Source organism: Anas platyrhynchos, chromosome 15 (assembly GCF_047663525.1).
Source record: "Anas platyrhynchos isolate ZD024472 breed Pekin duck chromosome 15, IASCAAS_PekinDuck_T2T, whole genome shotgun sequence".
Lineage (NCBI taxonomy): Eukaryota > Metazoa > Chordata > Aves > Anseriformes > Anatidae > Anas > Anas platyrhynchos.
Genome location: NC_092601.1, coordinates 5,103,500 through 5,127,794, shown reverse-complemented (window position 1 = coordinate 5,127,794; position 24,295 = coordinate 5,103,500). Strand labels below are relative to the sequence as shown.

The window sequence follows — 24,295 nt, the reverse complement described above, 5'->3', positions numbered from 1 at the left end:
CCTTCAGAGGTCAAGAGTTAGCTTGACAGCTACATGACATAATGCTGTTTTGCAAGTCTTTACCGTACCATATGATGTATCCCTATAAAGTCCTCCTGTCATTATAAACCACTCCTCTTCCACATCCTTTACTGACAGAATTAGGTGTGCAGATATACATACATATATATTTATATATGTGTGTGTATGTTCTTTTGCAAATCCATTCCCTTCTTTTTCATGATAGTTGCGTTACCTCAGTAATTCTAGTTATCTGGAGGCACATTTATTATGATGTTAATGGTACTGCCTGCATTTCAGGAGTCACAAGGCAATTGTTTTTCCTGTTGCATTTATTAGTGTGATAGCAAGAACTTCACAAAAAACTCCCCCACAATGTGAGCAAAACAAGCCTCTGAGAAAACACAAGATGATTTCGTTTCATCAGTGAAGAACTGCTTTGTAGGAGCTCCTGTAGAACTTCCCACTTCATGAGTCACAGGGCAGTCACAGGGACTTGTCAGAGCATTTCAACTTCTACAGACAGCAAAGGACAATGGTCTGAAGACACATTAAATGCACTGCATCTTCTCTTCAAAAGTAATTCTATTCTGTTACACCTATACATCCATAATAAATTAGCTTTCTTATTCAACAGTGACAACAATGGAAAGCCCAAAAGAAAAGGTGAGGAAAATTAACTTTAACCTCTGCCAAAATACTTATTAAATACACTTGCTTAACAATCCTTCCCTTGTTGCAAAGGCCATACAAAATAAGGAACAATACAGTCTATAATATGGAATTTCTGCTACTTAGCAATAGTTTAGAAAGTACCCTTAACTCTTACTGCTCATTAAATGTTTAACATTACTAAATAAAGGAGAAAAATATATTATCTGTTAAACTTTTATCTACACAAAAACTACTGCTTAAAAGAACACCATAGAAGAATCAAATCCAAGGTCAAAAAGCTGACTCTGCAATTACCTGTTTAACTGCTGACCATTAAGACTGTCAATAAAAGTATTTAATAGTGTCAGCTGCAATGCTCTTTTTTCTGTGTAGTAACCATCTGCCTATTACCAGCTGGATAGAAACTGTCAACTCATTTCATACCTGCAACTGAACTGAATAGCTGTCATCTGGTAACAAATTTTTATTACTACCAAGAGTATATTTTAATTCAAGGGAATGACCTGGAAGTACAAAATTCCATATTCTGTAATCCCCCAAGCCATGCAGTTCTCCCTCTTAAATTGCTATTGAATATCTATATAGATTTCTTTGCTATTCCTATTTTAATATAATGCTATAAACAACTCCCTTTAGTGAAGAGGGTCATGGGAAGATTTACAGGTCTGTTTCACAGGTGAATTTATTTTACCCAATATATCCATTTAGATCTATTTTGCTCAGAACATTATTTTTAAAGACTTAGGAAATTCTTCAGCATCAGATAGAGGTCACACTAAGTGGTGCACTGATGACAAAGTGTCATGTATGACCACAATCAGAAGTTAAATGCAGGATGTAAGTGCAAAATGAACCTCAAGGCACTAGCACAACTGCCTTTTCTTATTATTTTTAAAAATAATAATAAAAAAAAAATTAAAGACAAGGAGATAAATGCTGCTCAGATGTGTTTCTTTGCCACCTGGACAGCTGAGGAAAAGGACTGGATATACTGAGACAAAGCAGTATCACTCACCAAAATGTACTATCTGAGAAAGTACTAGGCACCCTGTAATAACAATGGAGATCACAATGTCATTAACGTGAACAATATATGAATTTTCATAGACATGTGTAGTATATAGCACGTTACTGAATACAGAGTACATTCATCCTAGTTCAGGACATCATGGTCAAGGACACTAGCTTTCCCATGCCTTATGTGTTTTTACATATCAAGCCCTGATTTGCTTTTCCTGTAAAGCATGATGTCTCATGTATACATGCATGGCTCTGTCTTAGGTCTTACTAAGTAACCAGAATTCCCAGTTTATTTAACCCATCTGAAATCCCTCTGCACCAGCTATGAATTAGTAAAGTGACTTATCTAAAGCGTTTCTTCTGAATATTTGGCCTCTAGTTATACAGTTATTTATTATACAAAATGTCTAATAATGCAATTCATCTTCCCAAATACAAAGAAGCACATAACTGAGCTCATTAGCTTTCAACATTATAAAATCAAATTATATGATGCTCCAAGTTCTTAAAACAAGTTGTAGAAAGAGAATGCTAATTCTGGCAATCAATGCTATTAAACTACCATTTCTTTAGAATTCAGAAGGGAGACAAAAATAATCTAACTGACCTATATGAAAAATGCACTTAATTTTCTGTGGTGCTGAGAACAACATTAAACTGATTTTAAATACCCAGATAGCTAAACAAGATTTAAATAAATAAATAAATAAATTTTACAACCGAGGCAGGGATAACAAGAAAACACAGAAACATCAAACTTGAAAAATACCCTTATTCTGTGGTTAAGTGGAGGCACTAATTGAAAGAGCGGATGAAATCATTGACTAGCAGACAGTTTCAAGAATGTCAAAAAATGAAAAAGAACTCTTTAGACAACCACAAACATCACTTTAATGAAGAGAGATCCATGATTCCTCAGCTTCTCATGACTTTCAAAAGAGATACTAGTATGCCACGATCTGTTTTGAGAAAACAGAAGTTTTCTTGAGGAACATGGGTAGGCAGCAAGTAGGTAAGACAGAACACAAGGAGGCTGCCAAAACTTCTAGGGAGGGAAAAAAAAACCTCACTGCAAGATGAATTACAAAACTTGAGCAGAATAAAGCAGTACTCAGGAGTAAAACAGGTTTTTATTCAAGAATGGTTACCTGAATCTTAATCAACTAAATCCACCAACAGAGGCAATGCATAATGCGATGCAGTTCTGTTATGACTGCAAAATTAGTATTTTGAGTGAAAGATTGTCTATTCAACTTGAATATAAAAGCCTTAGTAACTAGATCTTTTTAATCCTTTTAATGGCTGATCACCTGCCAAGGTTGTTTAACCTCCTTCACTTCTCTTCAGTAATCGCAGAAGGACATGAAATGTCCTATTTCATATATATATATATATATATATATAGGAAAATTTTATATATATATATATATATATATATATATATATATATATAATTTTCCTATTTATATTATTTACTAATTATATATATATTATATATATATATATATATATATATATATATATATATATATATATACTAATTATATATATATATATATATATATATATAAAATTTTCCTATTTATATACAAATATGTATTTTTATGTATGGGAAATATATAAGTTAAACAATACATAAGATTATTTGGTTATTAAAGAACTTAAAAAAAAGTAGCTAAACACGACAAAAGAGAAGTCAAATTGAACAATGTAGAGATCTCTGCTCTATTTTGAGGAATTTATTTTTGTTTGCTTATTTAATAAGAATGATTGAGAAACATTTTGGGAAGAGATGTCTTGTTAAAGAATCAACATCCCCAACCCTTTTACTCATCTGCAAGGGTAGCAATGTTAATATCTCGGGAGCTCTCCCCAGCGATATGTCAGAATTGATATTCCTGACATTCATGATTTTTTTCAGAGCAAATGTATAAAAAGAAATGCTTACAACAGCCAGTCAAATAAAACAGAAGCCTTTATATAGTTGGTAAATGCATTCAGTAGTACATTTCTTTTTTCAGATGGATTTTCAGATGGATAGAAGAAAGCCACTGAAGAAGATTTTTTAAACAGATAATCACAGAATCACTTTATCTTGAAATTACATAAATGTAAATGCAAATTGTTCACTGTCCTTAGACAAACATAAAGTGACAAAGTGGCTCTTCGAGCCAAAAGATACCATAACTGTTAAGAGGTACTTTGTTACACAGGCTGTAACCCTTATTACTTCTCAAAACCAACTTGAAAAAAAGCTATAGACATTTTTATCCATTAAATGAAAAAGCTATATAACGGTACAGTTCCTATGCTGTAATCAATAGGTTACTTGTTCAATAGAGGGCATACATTACTTTTACTACAAGACAGATTCACTGGAAGTTAAGTTTTGCCTCTGTCATCAGATAGTTCTTCCTTATCCAAGGTTTTGTTAGTCTCTCCTTTCACGGAGTAATGAGACTGGGACTTTTTGATGACTAAAGGGAGACTTCATTTTTTCAGAAAAATGACTGTCTGTCACCTGACATAAAACAGTAGTTCAGGGTAAAGCAATGATATGAAAGTTGCAATAGGAAAAAAAAATGCAATGGGAAGAAAAAGTATTTAAGTATTGCCCACGTTTCTTTAAGGAGTAAACCATCTCTGTTTCCTGACAGACTAGGAAAGTTCTGCAGGTAGACAGAAAAAGGTTTAGAGAAAACAAGTGCAGCTATCTAAAAAGGGCCTAGAAACTAGGTGGTAGTGGCAGTTTAGACATAAAGATCAGTTTTAAGCTAGATGAAAGTAAGAAAAAGACTTTCATTTCCAACGCCACCTCCCATTCCTTTCCCACTTCTCCCCCTCTTTCCAGAGGGAATACATGTGGCTGAGCCCTTCAACATCAGACAATCTGGATGGATTTTTTTTGTGTGTTTGAGTATAGAATCTGGTTTTGATAGGATCTTTGAAACATTGACATGAGTATAAAAGGTATCTCCAAGACCATGTATTGACATAACTGAGGCTAAACAAACAAACAAACAAGTAAATAAATAAATAAAATAAAATGAAAAACACCCTCCATGGACTGGAAAAGCTGGAAATGAGGAGACATTTCTTCTCAGAAAGAGCAGTTAGGCACTGGAGCAGGTTGCTCAGGGAGGTGGTGGAGTCACCATCCCTGGGGGTGTTTAAGGAAAGGTTGGATGTGGTGCTTAGTGGGTGATATTGGTGGTAGGGGGACAGTTGGACCAGAATATCTTGGAGGTCTTCTACAACTTTAATGATTCTGTGTTTCTATGATTCTATGACTGAGGAATTGACTTCAGTCGGTAGCCTTAAAGCACACAGAAAGGAACCACAAGAGCAAAAAGTCAAAGCAGTAGCATTACAAGCACAATCATAGGCAGACCACAGTCTATCAACTGAGCAAGACTCGGAGCTGTGCCTTACCTTGAAGCACCCAAACAGGACAAAGTAGGGAAGCAGAAGGCAGCACAGTATTGTTTCTCTCATCTGGAAGAACAGAAGAATAATACTGCGCAGATTCATTAGAGAACTGCTGGCTCCCTGCCTTGAGCAGAGCTCCCTAAGTTTTTCTGGATGCACACATATTAGAACTCTGCCAACGCTTAGAATTAAAAAAACATACAGCAGTATGAAATTTGTGTGAGTTCTTGGATAAATTTAATTAGAAGTTAGGGCTGCTGAAGATTCAAGGAGCCTGCAACATTATTAAGCTTAAATTTTTAAAATTTAAGAACATACTGAAAGAGTATGTTCACAACAAACAGCACCAGTTTCTTGAAATCAATGCAGCATTACTCAATTCAAGTTACACTAGATACTTTCTTATTATTTGGCAGCAGAAAGGGATAATACCTACATTTATTACAATTCCTCCAAATAGCAAGCTCAGATGGACTACAGAATAGGGAAAAGATGTGTACAGAAAAAGTGAAAGAAGAACTGTGGTTAGAAAATAGATATATTTGAGTGCATCAACTGAAAAACAGCAGTTCAGTTACTCTGGAATATATGATCACTCTAGTGGTTGCCTAAGATTAATGAAGGTCTCTGCTACACAGGGAAAGATGTGTCTGGCAATCTACACAAACATTATAGTCTTCCTTTTCTTCAAGTTCTTTATTCTTCATTTATTCATTGATATTCATTATTCATTCAAGTTACTTATTCTTCATTCTGTAGCAATTTTTGACCTTTCAATCCTGCCTGTTTCAGAACAGCCTGAAGAGTTAAAGTCCTTTTGACAGGTCAGGAATGACATGGTTCAAAAGTGCAGTGATGACCCTTTCCTATTCAGTAGTGCTAAAACATCCCTGTTCAGTGACTGGTGTAATCAGAAGGACTTGCAAATCCTTTTTTGCAGTCAGCCAGGATATTTAATGAAAAGCAGCATCTGTATCTACATCACCCCAAAGAACACAGGTTAAACTTCCTTTAGCTCTATTCCCAGCACTGCATCCTATCAGTTTACCATCATAACAGTTAAAAAAAAATATATTGTCGGAAGATACTGTTATTATTACTAATTTGCATTCATATTAGGAATTATTTCCTACAGGCAACTAATCAACATCTGTAGCACTGCAGAGACATTCTCTTGAAAGGGCAGTAATCAAAAAGCAGAAATATAACATGCAGATTTATTAAAAATTTAGATCAACTGTGAGTCTATGAGGAGCAACATTAGCAAATGGACACCCTCCACCTGCCAAGTGAGTTGCAATTTGCATCCAATTCCTCAGAGGATACTACTATCCACAAAGCATCCCAATTCACTCTCAGGTGAATGCACATTGCTACTATACCGATTCTGTTAAATTATAGTATTACTAGTATTCTCTAATATCCCATCCTACCTAATCTCCCATTTTTATTTTTCATAAATTCAGGATGTTATGTCAAGATTATGAAACACATCCCCTAAATGGCAGAGAATATTGGGAAACCCAAACCCCCTAAAAATAAAGGGGCTTAAATAACATGCAACATGCTGTACAGATTATGTACGGTAGCATATTTTGAAAACAAAAATTCTAAGCTGAAAACCAGATGGCTAGTATACAGGAACCAAGTCACTGCCTGAATAGGAAGAAAAATCTCTCTGTTGGCCTGAAATAAACATATTAGATAAAAAGGGTTTTACAGCAGTGGTAGATCATGATGAGGTCTCCCCTGAGCGTCCTCTTCTTCAGACTAAACAGCCCCAGATCACTCAGCCACCCCCCATAAGTCGTGTTTTCCAATCGCTTCACCAGCTTCCTTGCTCTTCTCTGCACATGCTCAAGCAACTCCATTTCCTTCTCTTGGCAAGGGGCCTCAAACTGAACACGATATTTAAGAAGCGGTCTCACCAGTGCTGCATACAAGGGGACAGCCACTCCTCTGGTCCTGCTGGCCACGCTATTTCTGGCAGGCCTGGATGCCATTGGCCTTCTTGGTCACCTGGGCACTCCGCTGGCTCACATTCAGCCAGCTGTCTACCAGCACCCCCAGATCCCTTTCTGCCAGGCAGCTTTCCAGCTGCTCTTTCCCCAGCCTGTACCCACTGCGTGGGGTTGTGACCCAACTTCAGCACCCAGCATTTGCCCTTGTTGAATGTGATGTGACTGGCCTAAGCCCATTGAGCCAGGCTGTCCACCTCTGCAAAGCCTTCCTATCCTCAAGCAGACCAACGGTCCTGCCTAACTTGGTATCATTTATAAAATTTACTGAGGGTGCACTCGATCTCATCATCCAGATCACTGATAAAAATGTGAAACAAAACTGGCCCCAGTACTGAGCCCTGGGAAATGCCACTGGTGACTGGCCACCAACAGAACTAACTCCTCTGGCCAGGATTTCTTCAGCCAGCAGCCATCCAGTTCTTCACCAAGCAAACCCCACACCTGTCCAAGCCAGGAGCAGCCAGTTTCTCCAGGAGAATACTATGGGTAATTATATTTTATATAATTTTAATATTTCTAAACCGGGGATTCTGAGAGACGGTTCATTGCAAATGATGTTTTATTTCATACCAGATGATCCAGAGCTGCACAGGCAGCCAGCTTGTGCTTCGTGGCTCTTTTCCAATTCACACACTTTTTTCTCCCTTGGCTGCTAGATGAGACTTATGACTAGACTTTTAGTTTAGCATTAGCAGTTAAAGAGTTAGTTCACTTTTTGTGGTGTGGTTGTTAAATGAAAACTGTTGTCTTCTTATATACATTATTAAGAGATGCAAGCAAACAGTGATGTATTACTTTTGTTTGAAGCAAGCTACAATACAAGCCAAACATTGCAGTTCTTACTCTTAAACAGCTAGTATTGACTGCATGCAGTAAAAATCCTTTCAGTATCTGAATGTCTTCTCTCTCTCTCTCTCTCTTTTTTTTTTTTTTTTTTCTAGTTTTACTGTCTTGATAACCTTCCTTCTGTTGTTTCTGACTGGAACTCAGTAATTCTCCATAGTATCTTGAACCGCTGCTTTGTTGTTGATTGCTCATTGTTTACTCTATTTCTGACCTGCATGTCTTCCCATTGCAAAATCGATACAGTATTTGGATTCAAAATAAAAAGTGAGTGCAAATGGTGCTTTATTCTGTAGATAATAACACTACCATACTATTATTTATATGTCTTTATATAATAAGGAATTACAAACTCTGATAGCCAAGGCAAAACTGCAGTTTGATTCTCAGAAATAAACCTAAAAAGACAGAAATGAAAACCCCACTACTGACTTTACTATCCACAAAAATATAAATAAAAAAAATAAGAAAATAAAAATGGGATTTGTTGTGCATAAGGCAATTGGGCAAAAATACAACAAACCAGCTGGGCTGGCTGAGAAGGTGGATCGCTGCTTGGGTGCAGGAGCCGGGAAAGAGGAAAGAGAAGCTGCCTTTGACAACAGAAGTGAAAGAGGTTCCTTCAAGAGAAAGAGATGATAGTTTACTTTAGGAGAAAGAAAAATGGAAGCAATCAGGGAATGTCTTCACTGATAAACAGAAGCGTAATGCCTTTTGGTGCTAATTATTTTTTTGTTGTTGTTACTTAAATATACATTTCTAAATAAATCTTTTCTTGCTAATTCTGTCTAGTGATAAAGCTAAGTCCATGAGCTTAATTTAACGAGTCATTTAATTCCTCTGAATATGGTGTTCTTTAAAAGAATTATGACACATTCTCCAAAGTTTGTTCGAAAAAGATGATGCATAGATCAGTTTGAGAGCTGGTATCACTGGAGTCAGAAAGGTAGACTGAGAGTTACCTATATGCATCAAAGCACTGTAACATGCCACAATGTAGGGAGCATACCAGAACTTCAAGAATCCCAGGGAAGTATGCAAAAACCGACTTATGTACAAGGAGAAAAGCAAACAAACAAAAAATATAATGAAGTTCTTCATCTACACTATGATTCAGTAGTTTCTTTTATACTCATAAATACTTATTTATGTGATAATATAGTTCTTTAGATTCCAAAAGAGTGGTGTTTTTTGTTTTTGTTTTTAACTATAGCTAAAAGTAGTACACAACAAAATTGAAGGGAAGTGATTTCTGATGTATAACATAGAACCATTAAGGTTGGAAAACACCTCCAAGATCATCTGGTCCAACCATCACCCTACGTCACCCACTAAACCATGTCCCTAAGCACCATGTCCAACCTCTTCTTAAAACACCCCTAGGTATGGTAACTCCCCCGCCTCCCTGGGCAACCCGTTCCAATGCCTGACCGCTCTTTCTGAGAAGAAATGTCTCCTCATTTCCAACCTGAACCTCCCCTGGCACAACTTGAGGCTGTTCCCTCTAGTCCTATCACTAGTTACCTGCGAGAAGAGGCTGACCCCCAGCTCCCCACACCTTCCCTTTAGGTAGCTGCAGAGAGCAATGAGGTCTCCCCTGAGCCTCCTCTTCTCCAGACCAAACACCCCCAGTTCCCTCAGCCTCTCCTCACAGAACCTGTGCTCCATGCCCTTCACCAGCTTTATAGCCCTCCTCTGGACACGTTCCAGGGCCTAGATCCAGAAAAGTAATTACTAAAACTCCAAAACTCTACCAATGACTCAATTTTATATTTCAGTCTAACTACACCCATATATCTTTATGTATGCATGTAGGTATGTGTGTGCACAGAAATGCTCATTTGTGTTATACATACTTGTATAGAGATCTTGTAAAGTTTAGTTAGCAAGTAATGTGTCATAATAACCATATTATCAAACATCACAATTATCCAACCCCTAGTGGAGATTTGGTTTATCAGTGTCTTTTGTTACTGAAGTGAAGGTGAGCCTGCTGATACCACAGTTATTTGGGTTTATACAAGAAACTGCATCTTTAATGCACTAACTGACTTTGTATTTTTCATATGCATCTCAAATTGCCGATTCAATGCTCAGAGAGTCAGTTTTGTAAGTCTCAGTGCTATGCTTTTTGCTTCTAAATTAACTCTTTAACAGAGTCACACAATTAAATAATAGGACCTGCTTTCTTTACTCAGCAGTATATTCCACACTGGGTAAACTATTTGTCATTCTTACCATAAATTTTCAATATGCTGATATATAATAACCGAGACTGTTCAAGTAGAGTATTTGACTTGCAAAAAATAAATAAATAAAAGGTTGAAATACTGTCTCTTTGATACAAAATTTGTGGAAATAGTCTAGAAGTAGTTAATTCAATGCAGACTGAGTCTGTAGGAGTACAATAGTGTTAATAATTACAGGAAAAACTAGATATAGTTGTGTTTAAACAAATTCCATATGAACACATTTGACCATCTGCTTTAACTGTCTTAGGGTAGGACATTGGCAGATATTGCATAATCATCTGGATATGACAGGTAATTTTAGCTGAATGTAAATGAAAAAACATGTTCCCAGAGATCTGAAGGAAAAAGTAGTTGCAATCTTACCAACTATCTGAAGTGCTATTTAGTATTCTAAATTCCATAAAACCGATCACGTTACAAACACAATAAAGGAAAATACAGGTTTGGGGGTTGTTTTTTTTTTTACTGTTTTCTATGTTTTTTGAAACATAAATTGTTCTTCCCAGAATCTTTTATTTGTTTTAGTCCCTTACACTTTTAAAAGCAGCTGCTTAGGAAAACAACTGACTCATAAAACACCCTTACTTTTCTATCCCTCTATAGTACAAGGGCTATTTATTTATATACCTTATTGTTCTGGCAAGTAAGATATTTGGAATACCTCTGAAAAGGTTTTATGAAACAAAAATATCCACAACCAGTAAAGATTGTCCTTGTAGAACACATGGCGAAGTTTTCCAATTTATACAGAAATTTGTGCAGTCATCTCCTATTTAACTATGTTGATTTACAATTCATTATTTAAACAGTGCACAGAAAAAGCGAAGTGCACTGCAACAAAGTGCTATCAGTACTGAAGGTCATTCTCTAAATAAACTGAAACAAATGTTTCCTAAAGCCGCCTTCTAAAAAAAATATATATATCAAACTACTTGAAGATCTAACAAAACAAATATCGTTACTGAAGACAATTGAATTTTCTAGTACTTATTCTAAATACATTACGGAATTAAAATTGACTGAAGAGATTTGATTTTCCTTAAATACATTGGAACAGCTGAGAGGGAATAGAAAATCTGGTAAGCAAGTTACTTTAAAAAAAAAAAAAAAAAAAGGAAAGAAAGAAACAAGGGAACAACTCTTCAGAATTGAATTAACTGGAAGGCAAGCATTTGTTGTTAGATGTGCTCAGGTCTGTACTGGAATGTGACAGCACCTTTAGCTGTGCAGCTGCCCCAAGGAACAACTGCTTGACTCACAAAATACCTCAAGTGGGAATGGACCAACTGAGGGCTCCTGTCCACCTGCCTGCTCAAAGCAAGGTTAACTTCTGGGCTGGAGCACAGTGCTTCAACATCTTGTTCAGCCAAGTTCTGCTGGTCTCCAAGAAGAACCACAAGCCTCTCCAGGCTGCTCCTGCACTCAACAGCCCAGCTGGCTTTCCCTGCTCTTTTGGTGCACAGCTCTGGGATTATAACCCTGCCCTTCCTCCCCCTTTTTGGTGGCTGAATACACTACTCATCCTAAACTGCGCTTGCAATCTTATTAAATGCATATTATGTGGATACAAATAAATCAATTACCTAACACAGTTTGATATTCAATTGTGATACCTATTGGTCTAAAATATTAGGGAACCACTATAGGCCTCAAAGCAATCCACTAAATAATGCAATGAGGAAAATCAACATTTGGACCTAGTTTTCATGCTAGATTTCTTTTCACAGTATCTTTTCTTGAACTTCACGGCACAATTCCTTTGTTCTTCTGTGCTGAGTATTATTTTCAAATACACCACAAAGTCAGGAGCACTGAGACCCTCTTAAGGTTATGGACTTCTCTACAGCCCAAGTAAGATCATATCAGGTTTCCTCTTAAGAAAAATAGTTTTCTTTATAGGCTCACATTCACGAAGAGAGAATTAAATTGGTAAACACATTTAGCCTACCACAAAGTGTGCAATGCTGGCATAATTATCACAAACTCCTTTATAGTCTTAATAGAGCCCACATGCATCAACTAGTATTTCTGGCCTGAGAACATCTGAAATAACTGCTGGATCATCCCTCATACATTAAATATCCCTATTACATGTATATACATATATAAAACTCCAAGCAACAGTTTTGATATTGCAATTTTCCCTTGGACAGTTTTACTGCAAAGAACTTCATTCCTTCTCCTAACAACTACCAGTTAGACCAACAGATATTACTACTGTCACCTATGAAAACTTGGCTGAGCCAGACAAAACTCCTAAAATATCCCTTGCAAACAACAGTATGTTCTCTTTCTAAATATGATGGAAACAAAAGGAATTTACCAATTTCAGAACTAAAAAAGATAAGACTCTGAGTCACACTCAATCAGTTCCCATCATGCCCACACCACTTAGATTTGCTATTACATTTTGAGCAACAAGACAATCCAATCAGACAAATAATAGGAGAGTCAAACGTGAACTGTAAGATCCAACATCAATCCTTCCATCACCATCACTACGACTCTCACATATGCAATCTCTACAAGTTCATTATTACTATTAATTATTGCTTAACAATACAGTACCATCAGCTGTTGCACTAGAGAGCATCTTGTCAAATGTACCATGTACTGTTAATTTCTCACTTCTGAGTTGTTGTGGTTTAACCCAGCTGACAGCCAAGCACCACACAGCCCCTTCCTCTCTCCCTCCCTTCCACCTTCCCCTCCCTCCCACCCCCCCAGGATGGGGGAGAGAATCAAAAAAAAAAATGAAAGAGCCCCTGGGTTGAGATAAAGACAGCTTATTAGGACAGAAAAGAAAGGATAATAATGGTGATAATAGTATTACTACTAATAAAATGTACAAAACAAGTGATGCACAATACTCACCACCCGCTGACAGATGCCCAGCCTATCCCCGAGCAGCTGGCTCCCCCACCCCGGCCAGCCCCACTGTATTAATTGTCCAGCATGACGCCAGATGTATGGAATACCCTTTTGGCCACTTTGGGTCAGCTGTCCTGGGTCTGTTCCCTCCCAGCTCCTGCTGCACCCCCAGCCTGCCCACTGGCAGGACAGAGTGAGAAGCTGAAAAGTCCTTGGCTTAGTGTAAGCACTGCTCTGCAACAATTAAAACATCAGCATGTTATCAGCACTCTTCTCATCCTAATCCAAAACACAGCACTCTACCAGCTACTAGGAGGAAAATTAACTCTATCCTAGCCGAAACCAGGACACGTGTCTACCACTGCTTCAGAAGTTCAGATTTTTCTTCAGCACAAGAGATCACTCTTTGCGACAGAGCTGTGTGGCTGGAGGAAGGCAACGAGAGGCCTACAGTGCACCACACTAAGTTCAGTTCTGCCACTTTGGTATTTAGCAATTTATTTAGCATTGTTATTTATCACAACAAAAAGAGATAAAAGGACTTTCAATGGATTCCTTATTAAGCCTATAGCTAACAGAAAACTAAACAGTATTTTCTCTCCTTTAAGTGATTTCCTCTTCTCTCTACCACACCTCCAACTAACTTAAAAACAGAAACAGAGATATGTGAAAACTTACCCCACATTGGCCTTGTATTTCACCCTGAAGTTTTAGAATCAGATTACAGACACTAGACAAAAGCCCCACTTTGTGTTGACCATGTTCTCTTCATAACAATGAAACTTACAATGAAAGCTTACAATCTTTAGCTTTGTTTAGGCAAAACATTCTTCTGAATTTATATATATAAATAAAAGACAGCAAGAGAGTGAGATTAAACCATGTCTTAACGGACAGCTTAGAATATTCTAAAGGACAGTGAGAAACAGTAAAAATAAAGATGATCCTGCAATGAATCCATGTTGAAAGCATCTGGAAATATCCTTCCCAAGACGAGTGGAAAAATGAATAAAATAAAAACAGAATCACAAGGATCTGCACAAGCTATTTTGACCCAATATTATCCTTCTGCTCAAATAGACTCCAGATGTTTTAGAAGGAGCAATTAAATTTGTTGTAATGGGGAAATTTATTGCTAAAGGGGAAGTTCAAACTGTAACTACTCAGCACTGGCGATTTGTGACCAAGGAGTGACCCAGAACAGAGGGCGAAAAGCCTGATAGCAGAACACATTAAGCTGGCCGGCAGCAGGAATGCCGGAGGCAGAATGACTCCATGTCAGAGAGCAAAGTTCCTCTTGCAGATGAGATAGGAAAGGCCACAGCAGCGTCCTGAAGGGATCGAGGAATGCCGGTGCTCTGGGATCACCTTGAGGCAGCAGAGCTGGTGCTGGGTGATGAACCCATTGCGGGGCTGACACTCATGGGGTCCATGCTGGTGTCACTGGGTGTAAGGAATCGACTCATCCTGCACCTTTGTGGCCTCCTGGTCAAACTGCTTAGGGCAGTAGGGCTCTCTCCAATGCATTGCTCTTTCAATCTCTTCATATTTAAGCACAGATATGTATCTAATTCACCTCAAGGCATACAATAAAAATTCCCCAACACAATGCAAAGTGTAATTGTTTTTCACATGCAGATTTCTGAGAATACCCCATTTTTTAAATATATCAAAATTAAATGATGTGTAAGGTTTTAATAGCAACTCATAACTTCTTGATGTCGACTCTACTAATGTAACAAGCTTGAGATTCAGCGCCCTGCACAAGATCTGTTATTTTCAGCACTTAAAGGTTAGCTCCTGGATCTTAAAGCAATTTTTCTGTATCTATTCCTCTGATTCAGTAAAGTAGGTCAGTGTCGCCTCAATGCCTTCCTTTGATTCTACCATCTTGTCTTTTATTTAATTACTGTGTAGTAGAATGATTCTCACTGCTGTCAGTGCAGATTACCTCATACTAGGCTGTCTGCAGTAAAATGAACCAGAATTAGTATTTTCAGTGGAAACTGAGATAACAGAAATCCCTGTTTTACAAGTAACATTCCCCTCCTCAGCAAACACAATTTTTCTGTGACTCTTATTTATATCAGGTTTGCATGTCAGTTATATTTGTTATGAAATACCATCTTTAAATGAAGTTTTTTCCTAATACCGTTATGAATCGCTACAACACCGTATCATTTTCCTTTACTACAGAAAATATATAACTATAAATAGCAAGAAAAAGCTGCTGGAAAAGTCATCTTTTTGCTCACTGAACTCAAACCATTTTTCTATTACAGTTACAGAATTCCAACTATATTAGATTGTTCCAAAACATTGCATCAATTCGTGTACATCTTCTGAAGACAAAGGACTATTTGTTGCTCAAGATCTACAATATATTAATGTAATTACAATTAATTTCATTGTAACATCATGACATTTGAACTGTGATACAACTCCTCTATTACTGTCACTAGTACATGAAATACATTGAAATGTACTCTAGTGGAAGCTTAAGTCTCTGTGCTTACTAAGCACCTAGTTACAGAGCTGTACGAAGATGTATGTCACCTGAGTACCGGTCATGCGGTGTAAGGTAACTGTAATCCAAGACTGATATTGAGGCAGTATTGCCACTCTACTTCTTGGAGATATCGCACAGCACCCACTGTACTGCCTCAACTCTTCTAAAGCCACCTCTGCCCCCATAAGCTTTTACAGCTCAGAGAACTTTCAGATTTCTTCACCTTGCTGCTTGTTCAGACAGAAAACAAGAAGACTTTCTCATAAGGCTCCTCTGCTCCTATTTGCCTCTCCCTTTCCCCACCTTACTTCTCCCCTTTGTCCTCATTCCCAGCTACCTATAGCACTATTGCTTTAAATTTATCAAAATAGAATGAAGCGCTTTATAAATTGGTTCAACAACATAATGACACTGAACACCTTTGTGACCTTAGCCTTAAATATCTTTCTGAGAAATTTCTATCAACGTGTCTCATTAAAATAAAAATGTGTTAAGGTTATCTTAACAAAATGCATTGTACTTGACATACAGAAAATGACTAAAATTGATGTCATGTTTTTCCAGAGCAGGGGTGCTTTAATTTGGAAATACATTATTTAAGTAAGCTTATGAGAGTCCTGGAGATTGATAGAACAGGTACATACTACACTGATAATGCTTCCCTGTGGAGGTTTTACTCTAGTGTGTAGCCGAGCTCCACCACAACTGCTCTCTCACTCCCCCTCCTCAAAGGGGAGTCCACTGGGGGCTCCTCCACAGGCTGCAGCATGGAGATCTGCTCCATGGGGTACACCATGGGCTGCAGGGGGACAGCCTGCTCCACCTGGGGCCTCTCCACAGGCCACGCAGGAGCTTTAGCTCCAGCACCTGGAGCACCTCTCCCCCTCCTTCTTCACTGACCCTGGTGCCTGCAAGGCTGTTTCTCACTCCTCTCACTCTCCCAGCTGCTGTATCCCACAGTTGTTTTTTTTCTTCGTTTCTTCAACATGCTCTCATAAAGGCACAAACAACATCGCTTACTGGCTTGTCTCTCGTCAGCAGCAGGGCCCTTATCTAGCATGGGGCAGCTTCTGAATTCTTCTCGCAGAAGCCAATCCTATGGCCCCTGGTATCAAGCCCTTGCCACATGAACCCACTACATTTCCACAGCTGAATTTGGTAAATTAAGCTGAAGGGTGAGAGCACAGCTTGGCTCCTTGGCCCATTTTTATCCTGGCCTTTATCTGAGAATAACAGTGATGATAATTTGAAGAAAATACTTATACGTACTAATACGTACTTCTGTACGCAGGCATTTTTGAAATGGTGACCCAGAAAGCAACAGTTCTAATTTTACTTATTAAGTTATATTATACAACCATGAATATTAAAATATTTGGAAGTACTCAAAATTATTTGGAAAAATTGTATTCTTCCTAAGCAAAGCAGCATTTCTACTGTTGTGTTGGTTTTTGTTTTTTGTTTTTGCCATTGGAAACAAAAAATAATTCTAAAAACAAAGACAGAAATGCATGAAACTCTAGGAGATCAAATTCATTTAATAAGGTATCATCTCATGGGAAACTGAGAATCAACTATGAAACAGTCTCCCTATTAATTTATATTATTTGACTAGATAATGTGATGTTCAAATCTGGGACACAATTTAAACTGGGACAAGTAATCATTATTTAACCTAGTTTCTATAAATTCACCTAAGACTTTTTTGGTTTTGTTTTGTTTTTTTCCTAACAGCAAATATAACTGACACAAGATACAGACAAAACATATTTTGAAAAATATAGTATTTTCTTCTTTGTATTATCAAGTACTACTGTGAAGACTTTCATATGAAAAAAAAAAAATGAATTGGAAAGTAATATCTAGAAGGGGTTTTCAGGAGTGTATTATTATGCTTACATAGCCAGAGCCACAAGAAGACTAAGGTATTAAAAATTAAGAAGTACAAAAAGATAAGCTTTGCTAACAATACCTTGCTGGAAACAGAAGCCAATATTTAAAAGAAATTTGCGACTAACTAAAGAGTTTACAGAAAAAAAAAAAAAATCCTCTGCCAATGTGAGACAACAGGCTACAACAAAAAGGTGATGATAATAATCAGCATCATAATCAAAACCTGCTCCCACAGAGGTGAAAATTCTCACATGTGCAATTCTAATTCACCTGTTATTAAAGAGAACATGACCATGATTTGGCCACAAATTTACTCATACAGTTGCATACGTAGGGTCGGAACCTCAGAATACAGGATAGGGTTGCCTAAATGCAAATGAGCAATTGACAATAGTGCGTAAACTGTACTAGGCTAGGTCCTGTTGTACAACAGCTACGTTGCACACATTGAACACTACATTGCCTTTTGGTAGGCATGAACGTTATGGCAGCCTTTATGCAACCCCACTCACAGCAGGACCCTGCGCTTTCTCTCTCTTGGAACCCTAACCCTAATCACTACCCTAAGTTCTCACTAACCCCACCTAAGTCTCCCTAATCAAACAAATAGAATAAAAATATTTGTTTAGCTGAACTGTTTTTTTCTTGACCAGCTTATTCTAAATCTAAACTGCTATGGGTTGGGAATATAGGGAAATCACTTTTAATTTTGCAGCAGGTCAGCACTGCATTTCTTTTGCATATATGAGCCTGGAAATAAGTCCTTGATTCAGTATCATAAAACAAAGAACCAGAAGAAACCCATCTTTATCATACTCTCATATATCAGTTCAACATGTGTTTACAATTTTTTCCCCTAAAATTACCACTTCTTAAACTTAATATTAGATTGAAAAAAGAAGAGGAAGATGTCACATTTACAATGAGGAAGTCACCATGTAAAATGATAGATAATGTTTTTTAAAACAAACGAATCCAGAGGAAATCTTTCAAATAGGGTGCTGGAGACAAGGACAATAAGGCACATTTGAATCCAATTCATGGTGAGAGAAATCAGTAAGACAGGCACACAAACACAATACTGTGCTATAGAAAACAATTTGACAAAGACACGGTTCCATATGTAGTTCAAAATAATCAGTAAAAATGTATTAGGCATCTGATTAAGTGGCCCTGCAGGACCACTGCCCACATGGATGAAAAGAATTCAGCAAAACAATCAACAAGGGAGTCTCACCCAATACAGCGGAAAATGCTGGACACAAGGACACTTGCAAAGGAGACTCCTACCACACAGCAAGTATCTGCTACCCCACAGGGGCATTGCCATATTCCAGGATCCCCAAAAAATCAATGGGGGGCATGTAGGGATTAATCTTGTTAAAATATTAACACGACAACTTTTTCCCATCTTATATTTCACAAGGTAATACAAACAACCCCTTATCTCTTTCAGTAGTTTTCTGCTGAAAGGATGAATTTCACCATAAATTTGTCTTCAAGAGTTCTCGCATAAATTTATCCAGTGGCAACAACTCAACTGCAATGTTATGTTAGTAGAAACTTTCCATTTATAATAAAATATCCACTCAACTTCATACTTATCCTATGGCAAATACTGCTAAAAACAGCCTAAAAGTCTTAGATTTTATGATGCATTAGTATTAAAATTGAATGGAACCCCAAAAGATTTTAATTTCAGCACATTAAATTACAGTCTTACCCATCTAACCAGGATGCAATCATTTTCCTGTTTGTTTATTCATTTTGTACTTTTCAAAGTTTCCACGAGCACATTTCAATGGGATGTGATGAGACTACGATATGCAGTTACTGCAGAATCACTTGTTTAGAAGACTGACATTTGTAGCGTACTCAGAACCAAGCAATATATGAGAATCAGAAACTAAGTGAATTCTGTAATTTGGTAATTTTTAAAAAATCCTCTACTGATTTTCTTTTTTTTTAAATAAAATACACTATTGCAGTAATCATATAATAAATTCTACAGCATACATGTAGTAGAAGTATTTAAATGCACCAGCTCTATCTCTGTAGGTTAATCTAAAAGAGAGCCTTTTAAATTATGAGCCACTCTGAAAATGCAACCTACAGTGAGTAGCAGGTATATTTCCCTTTTACAGCACAAGTTCTTTCAACATTTCTTTGATTTACCATTAACAATTTATAGTATCTTGTATGATCTGTTTTCATTTTCACACGTTTACTTAGATTGACGGAGATCTATGTGATTTTCATTCACCACTTTCCACCTGTTTACCATCATCATCAGAGAATGAGGCAGACCATGTAGTTAGTATCTGCTTATTCTGAAAAGATACTCTTGAACAACAAATAGTCTTTCTTTAATCATTTTTGTTTTGAATGAGAAACATCTTTTTTATATGTGTGCATGCAGGAATTGTGATAACTACCTGAAGAAATGATAACAATAATGCAGTGCTACAAAGGAAATTATTACCCTAAATTATTAAAGAAAGGAACCATGTATCACTAGTTCTCTGTTATAAATAAGTTCTCTGACTTAATAAAATTAGAGATTTGAGAGAGAATTTCCAAAACAACGTTTCAATTCTCACAAATATATAACCTAGTTATGAACAATGAGATTTTGTTGAAAAAACATTTCATTTCATTTGTGGGCTTTGTGTTGTTTGTTTTATGTGTGTGTGCAGCTCAGATGCTTAAACAAATTCCCTACATTCCACTTAAATATAGGCTATAAACAGCATGACATTTCTTACAAAAGAGAAAACTCAAAAACTTACACTATTATAATGTAAAAACTTCAGTATTTACAACACTGGTTTTGGTGGAGTGAATGAAAAACATTGGACCAATCTATTCCATACTCAATGAAGTTTTCTGTCAGCATGAAACCTCAAAAGCTCATCATCACAAACAATGAATAAAAGAGATACTGCTTTTTAATTTTAAATTAAAGATTCACCAAAGATGTCTCAAAACATTCTCAAACTTTATTGAGATACGGCTGTTGAGCTTCTGCAGAGCCTGGGCTCTGAGCTGAGTCCCAGCCTACTTCCTTATAACCCCTATTCCTGATTTACCTTTAATTAAAACCAACAAAAAAGCTAGGTCTTCACTTTTTACTGCTTTAGAGAATTTTTGTTTCTGCCTGCTTTTGCCTTTTTAAATTGTAGTGATCTCTAAGTCTTCCATGATCACAGCTCATATTCTTCATATTCTGTTTCTTTTTAAAACAATGTCTGGTCCTATCTCCATCTCTAGCTGCATACACAGCAAGAACTAACTTACTATGAAATGGAGACCAAATCCATAAAAATATATAGTTTCATGAAAAAGGCTTTTTCAATCACAAAATGAATCAAACCTACTAGTCTGTAGGTTCTAATAATCTACGCTTAGATTTTTATATATACCTATATAATAACCCTGATATAGCAAATAAACTGATTCTTTCTAATGTACTCTAGAAAGCAGCCATACTGATCAGCTTACTGATTTGCAAGCATTCTTCTAACAAGAAGCACTGTAACGGCTACTGTTTTGGAAGAAGCAAGTAAAAATTATAAATTAGATGATTATTACAGCTGTTAGTGAGGCTGCTTCACGCAACGCCTCAAATTCCCCCAATGCCTCACTGCAAATGTTCGCCAGGTGTTTGACACTTCAGTTTTACTTCTGGTGAGAAAAATGCTTACATCTGTAAGAATCAGCAAACAACAGCAACAGACATCATCTACAATTGAAGATTTCAACCTTCCTTATTGCATCTTGCTACAATATGGTTTAATTTTGGGTATATTTTTAAAAAATGAATAGGGAGAAAATATTTCTCACTATTAAAATTAGCTAAGACAGCATTTCTTCACTAAGAGTCAACATTTAAACACAGAAAGAAAAAAAAAAAAAAGAGGGGGAGTAGGAAAAAAAATCCTTATGTGTATTACCTAATCTGCTTGAAATCTTTATGATTTTACTTTGGTTCCTATGGTTCCATATGGTTCCATAAGAAATAATATGGAACTTTTGGTTCCATATGATTTCTTTTTTTTTTTTTTTTTTTTTTTTTCCTTCAAACTAGCTATGATTGCGGAGGGAAAATTACCAGTCACAGAGGTATTACAATCTCTCTGTAGAAGATGCACAATACTCAAATGCACACACTGGAGTAAATCATGTGGGGGCTGCGCTTGGAAGCCATGCTTCTCTTCTGCTTTTGTTTATCCACATGTTTTATTAACAGCCATCATCCTTTAACTTGCTTCACACCCACATAACAGACAGAATGTTACTGCACCTTCTGCTGGCTTCCCTGCAGCCCCTGCATTTTTCCCCTCTCCTTAATTGCAGTTTCCCTTAAATCGTGGACCACATGTGGCACAGTGAGACACTTGACCTTTTACACGTTGTAGTGCACAGTTCTACAGAAAAAGAATAAACTGCTTATTTTACAGGCACAAGGCCTGTTTTAGTAGCAAGTGCAAGCAGACATGAACCTCTCCGTGGATTCAAACTGCCTAGATTGTTGCTTGAATGCAGTATGTAGACAAATGCAATCCATTTTGCTAGAAATGGAAATTAATTTAGCTAATTTACCTTAAAGTAGTTTTTTATTTCTGAAAGATTGGTATGGATATAACAGTTTCAGTTATGAAGCTTTGGTAGCTATAGCAATCACATGTTTCAATTTCAAAATGCACGTTTTCAAATATGCATCATAAACCAACAAAAAGAAAAAAAAAAAAAAAGAAAAAAAAACATAAGAACGTATAGTGGAGTCTTTCTGATGACATCGATGCGTATGTATTTGATTGCAAGTCTGTTTGTGTGTGCCTGCATAAGAAATGTTATTCTTGGAAAGTATGTGACAAAGGACAAATAAGGACCCCATTTTTCTTGAAGAAAAAAATGTGACTGGTTTATTTCCTTACAGGCAGCTATCTCAAATTTATAAACCTCTAGAATCTTGAACATTTCTGAAAGCATCACAATGATAAACATTTTGTACTTGCCTCCACTATTCACTTTTCTCTTGCAAAGCTGCTCTTCAGTTTAAGGGTATCCTGCTTGATCCTCCAAAAAGGGCCTTTGACACTACCACAATTAACATGGATTTATCTAATTACTAGAGAATATGGCATCACTGCACAATAATCCCTGACAAATTGATCATTATTAGGTGTTAACATCTACTTGGTTAACTAACTGCCTTTGGAGCAAAAGGGTTTGTGGGAAGAGAAATACTTTGTAAGGAAAAGTCACAGCTATTAACAGCCATAAGGTTTGGTTTGGGAAGTGCTATTGCTATTATAAATCCCCCAGACTATTACTAGTTGCGATTCTTGAGGAAGAAAGGCACCACAGCTTGGCAAACCTGGCTTTCTGTGTTAGGAATGCCTCATGTTAAAAATAATTATCTACCATTAAGAAAGAGCACGCTTCACCAATTAGCATGAAGAATGCATAGCATTGCATTTATACCATTTGATATGTGATAGCTTTCCTAAGGCTCTAGGAGAAATAACCACATTATATACACTGCAGAGACTGGAAAAACAAGATTTAAGTACATTTTGCTATATGTAACTGATTAATATATTCATATAAATCTTTTGTGAGCGTTCAGTGTAGCCCATTTTAATGCCATGTACCCCATATGCATGCACCTTCCACTGAAGGTCTTTCAGCAGTGCCATCAGGCTACTCGCACTCTATCAAGCATCACTCACTTCTAGTGGAAAAACAAAAGGAACACTTGAGAATCTGGTCACAAGAACTGAACATGAGGCAATAAATGGGTACTAGGGCAAAGGCTGAACTTCCAAACTTCAGCTGGCATGCACAGGTTCAGCACATCTCACCCTGCCAAGGAGGTGCTTGCTGGAACCTCACATTCAGACAGCAGCTGCCCATACCTCTGAGGTTTTTCAGAATCCCCTGGATGCATGTGAATTTTAGCATGATTATCAAACATAAGATACTGATAAGAACTATACTTAAAGCACATTTTTTCCTGTAAGTAGACGTGTCTGCCTTAGTCACATCTATTCATTACTGATATACTTCTTGCCTCCATTCACAGCCTCATTATTCTTACACAGACACTACAGGTTTCAGTTTGCCCACCCATAGTTTCTCTATTCCTTTCAAATGAAAGAGCAATTTTGAAGAATGCCAGAACTACTGATCTGCCTTTCTTTTGGGGGTTTTCACATGTTCAAACTCCCCTGCTTGAAAAAGTACAAAGTCTGGCAATTTGATTCTTCTGCACTACCCTGCAAAAAGATAGCAACCTGAAGAAAGAACTAACACACAAGAAAGGAAAAAAGAGATATGGAATTCACATGTGTGGAAGGAGTATAGAAATAAATACAGACTACCAAGAAAAGAGATAAAAAGCATAGAAATATCCAAGTGGGCAAGAAGAGAGAGCAAGAGTTATTTTAGACATGAACAATACAAATGTGAGAAAGCTTTGAGAGAATAATACATACATTATAAAATAAAGAATAATATATAAAATATAGGATAATGTATGTATTTAGAAAGGATTTTATATATACGTGTACATATATATATAAACCCATAGAAGTTGGCCTTGTCAAAAAGGAGGCTGGAGGTGTCTGCATTACATTTTGCATCCAGGGTTATTATTGCTGTTGAGCTCCTCATTATTCCATGCAAGGGAAAGCAGTGACAGCATAAATTTATAGTGTTCTAAAGGTAGACAGCCACCAGAAGGACAATGTCTACATAAAAAACATTGAGGAAAATGA

At 36.9% G+C, this 24,295-nt stretch overlaps 1 protein-coding gene across 5 annotated transcripts in view; it reads right to left on the bottom strand.

Annotated features, from left to right (window-relative positions):
- The window catches only part of RBFOX1 (RNA binding fox-1 homolog 1), an 895,957-nt gene that overhangs the window by 649,795 nt on the left and 221,867 nt on the right, over positions 1-24,295 (bottom strand). The window contains exon 3 of one of the 5 annotated variants that reach the window (XM_072023681.1): positions 5,128-5,190. The exons of the other annotated variants lie outside the window; for them this stretch is intronic. Coding sequence (XP_071879782.1) covers positions 5,128-5,190 — 63 coding nt within the window. The remainder of the gene's footprint in view (positions 1-5,127; positions 5,191-24,295) is intronic. 5 annotated transcript variants of the gene reach the window in all.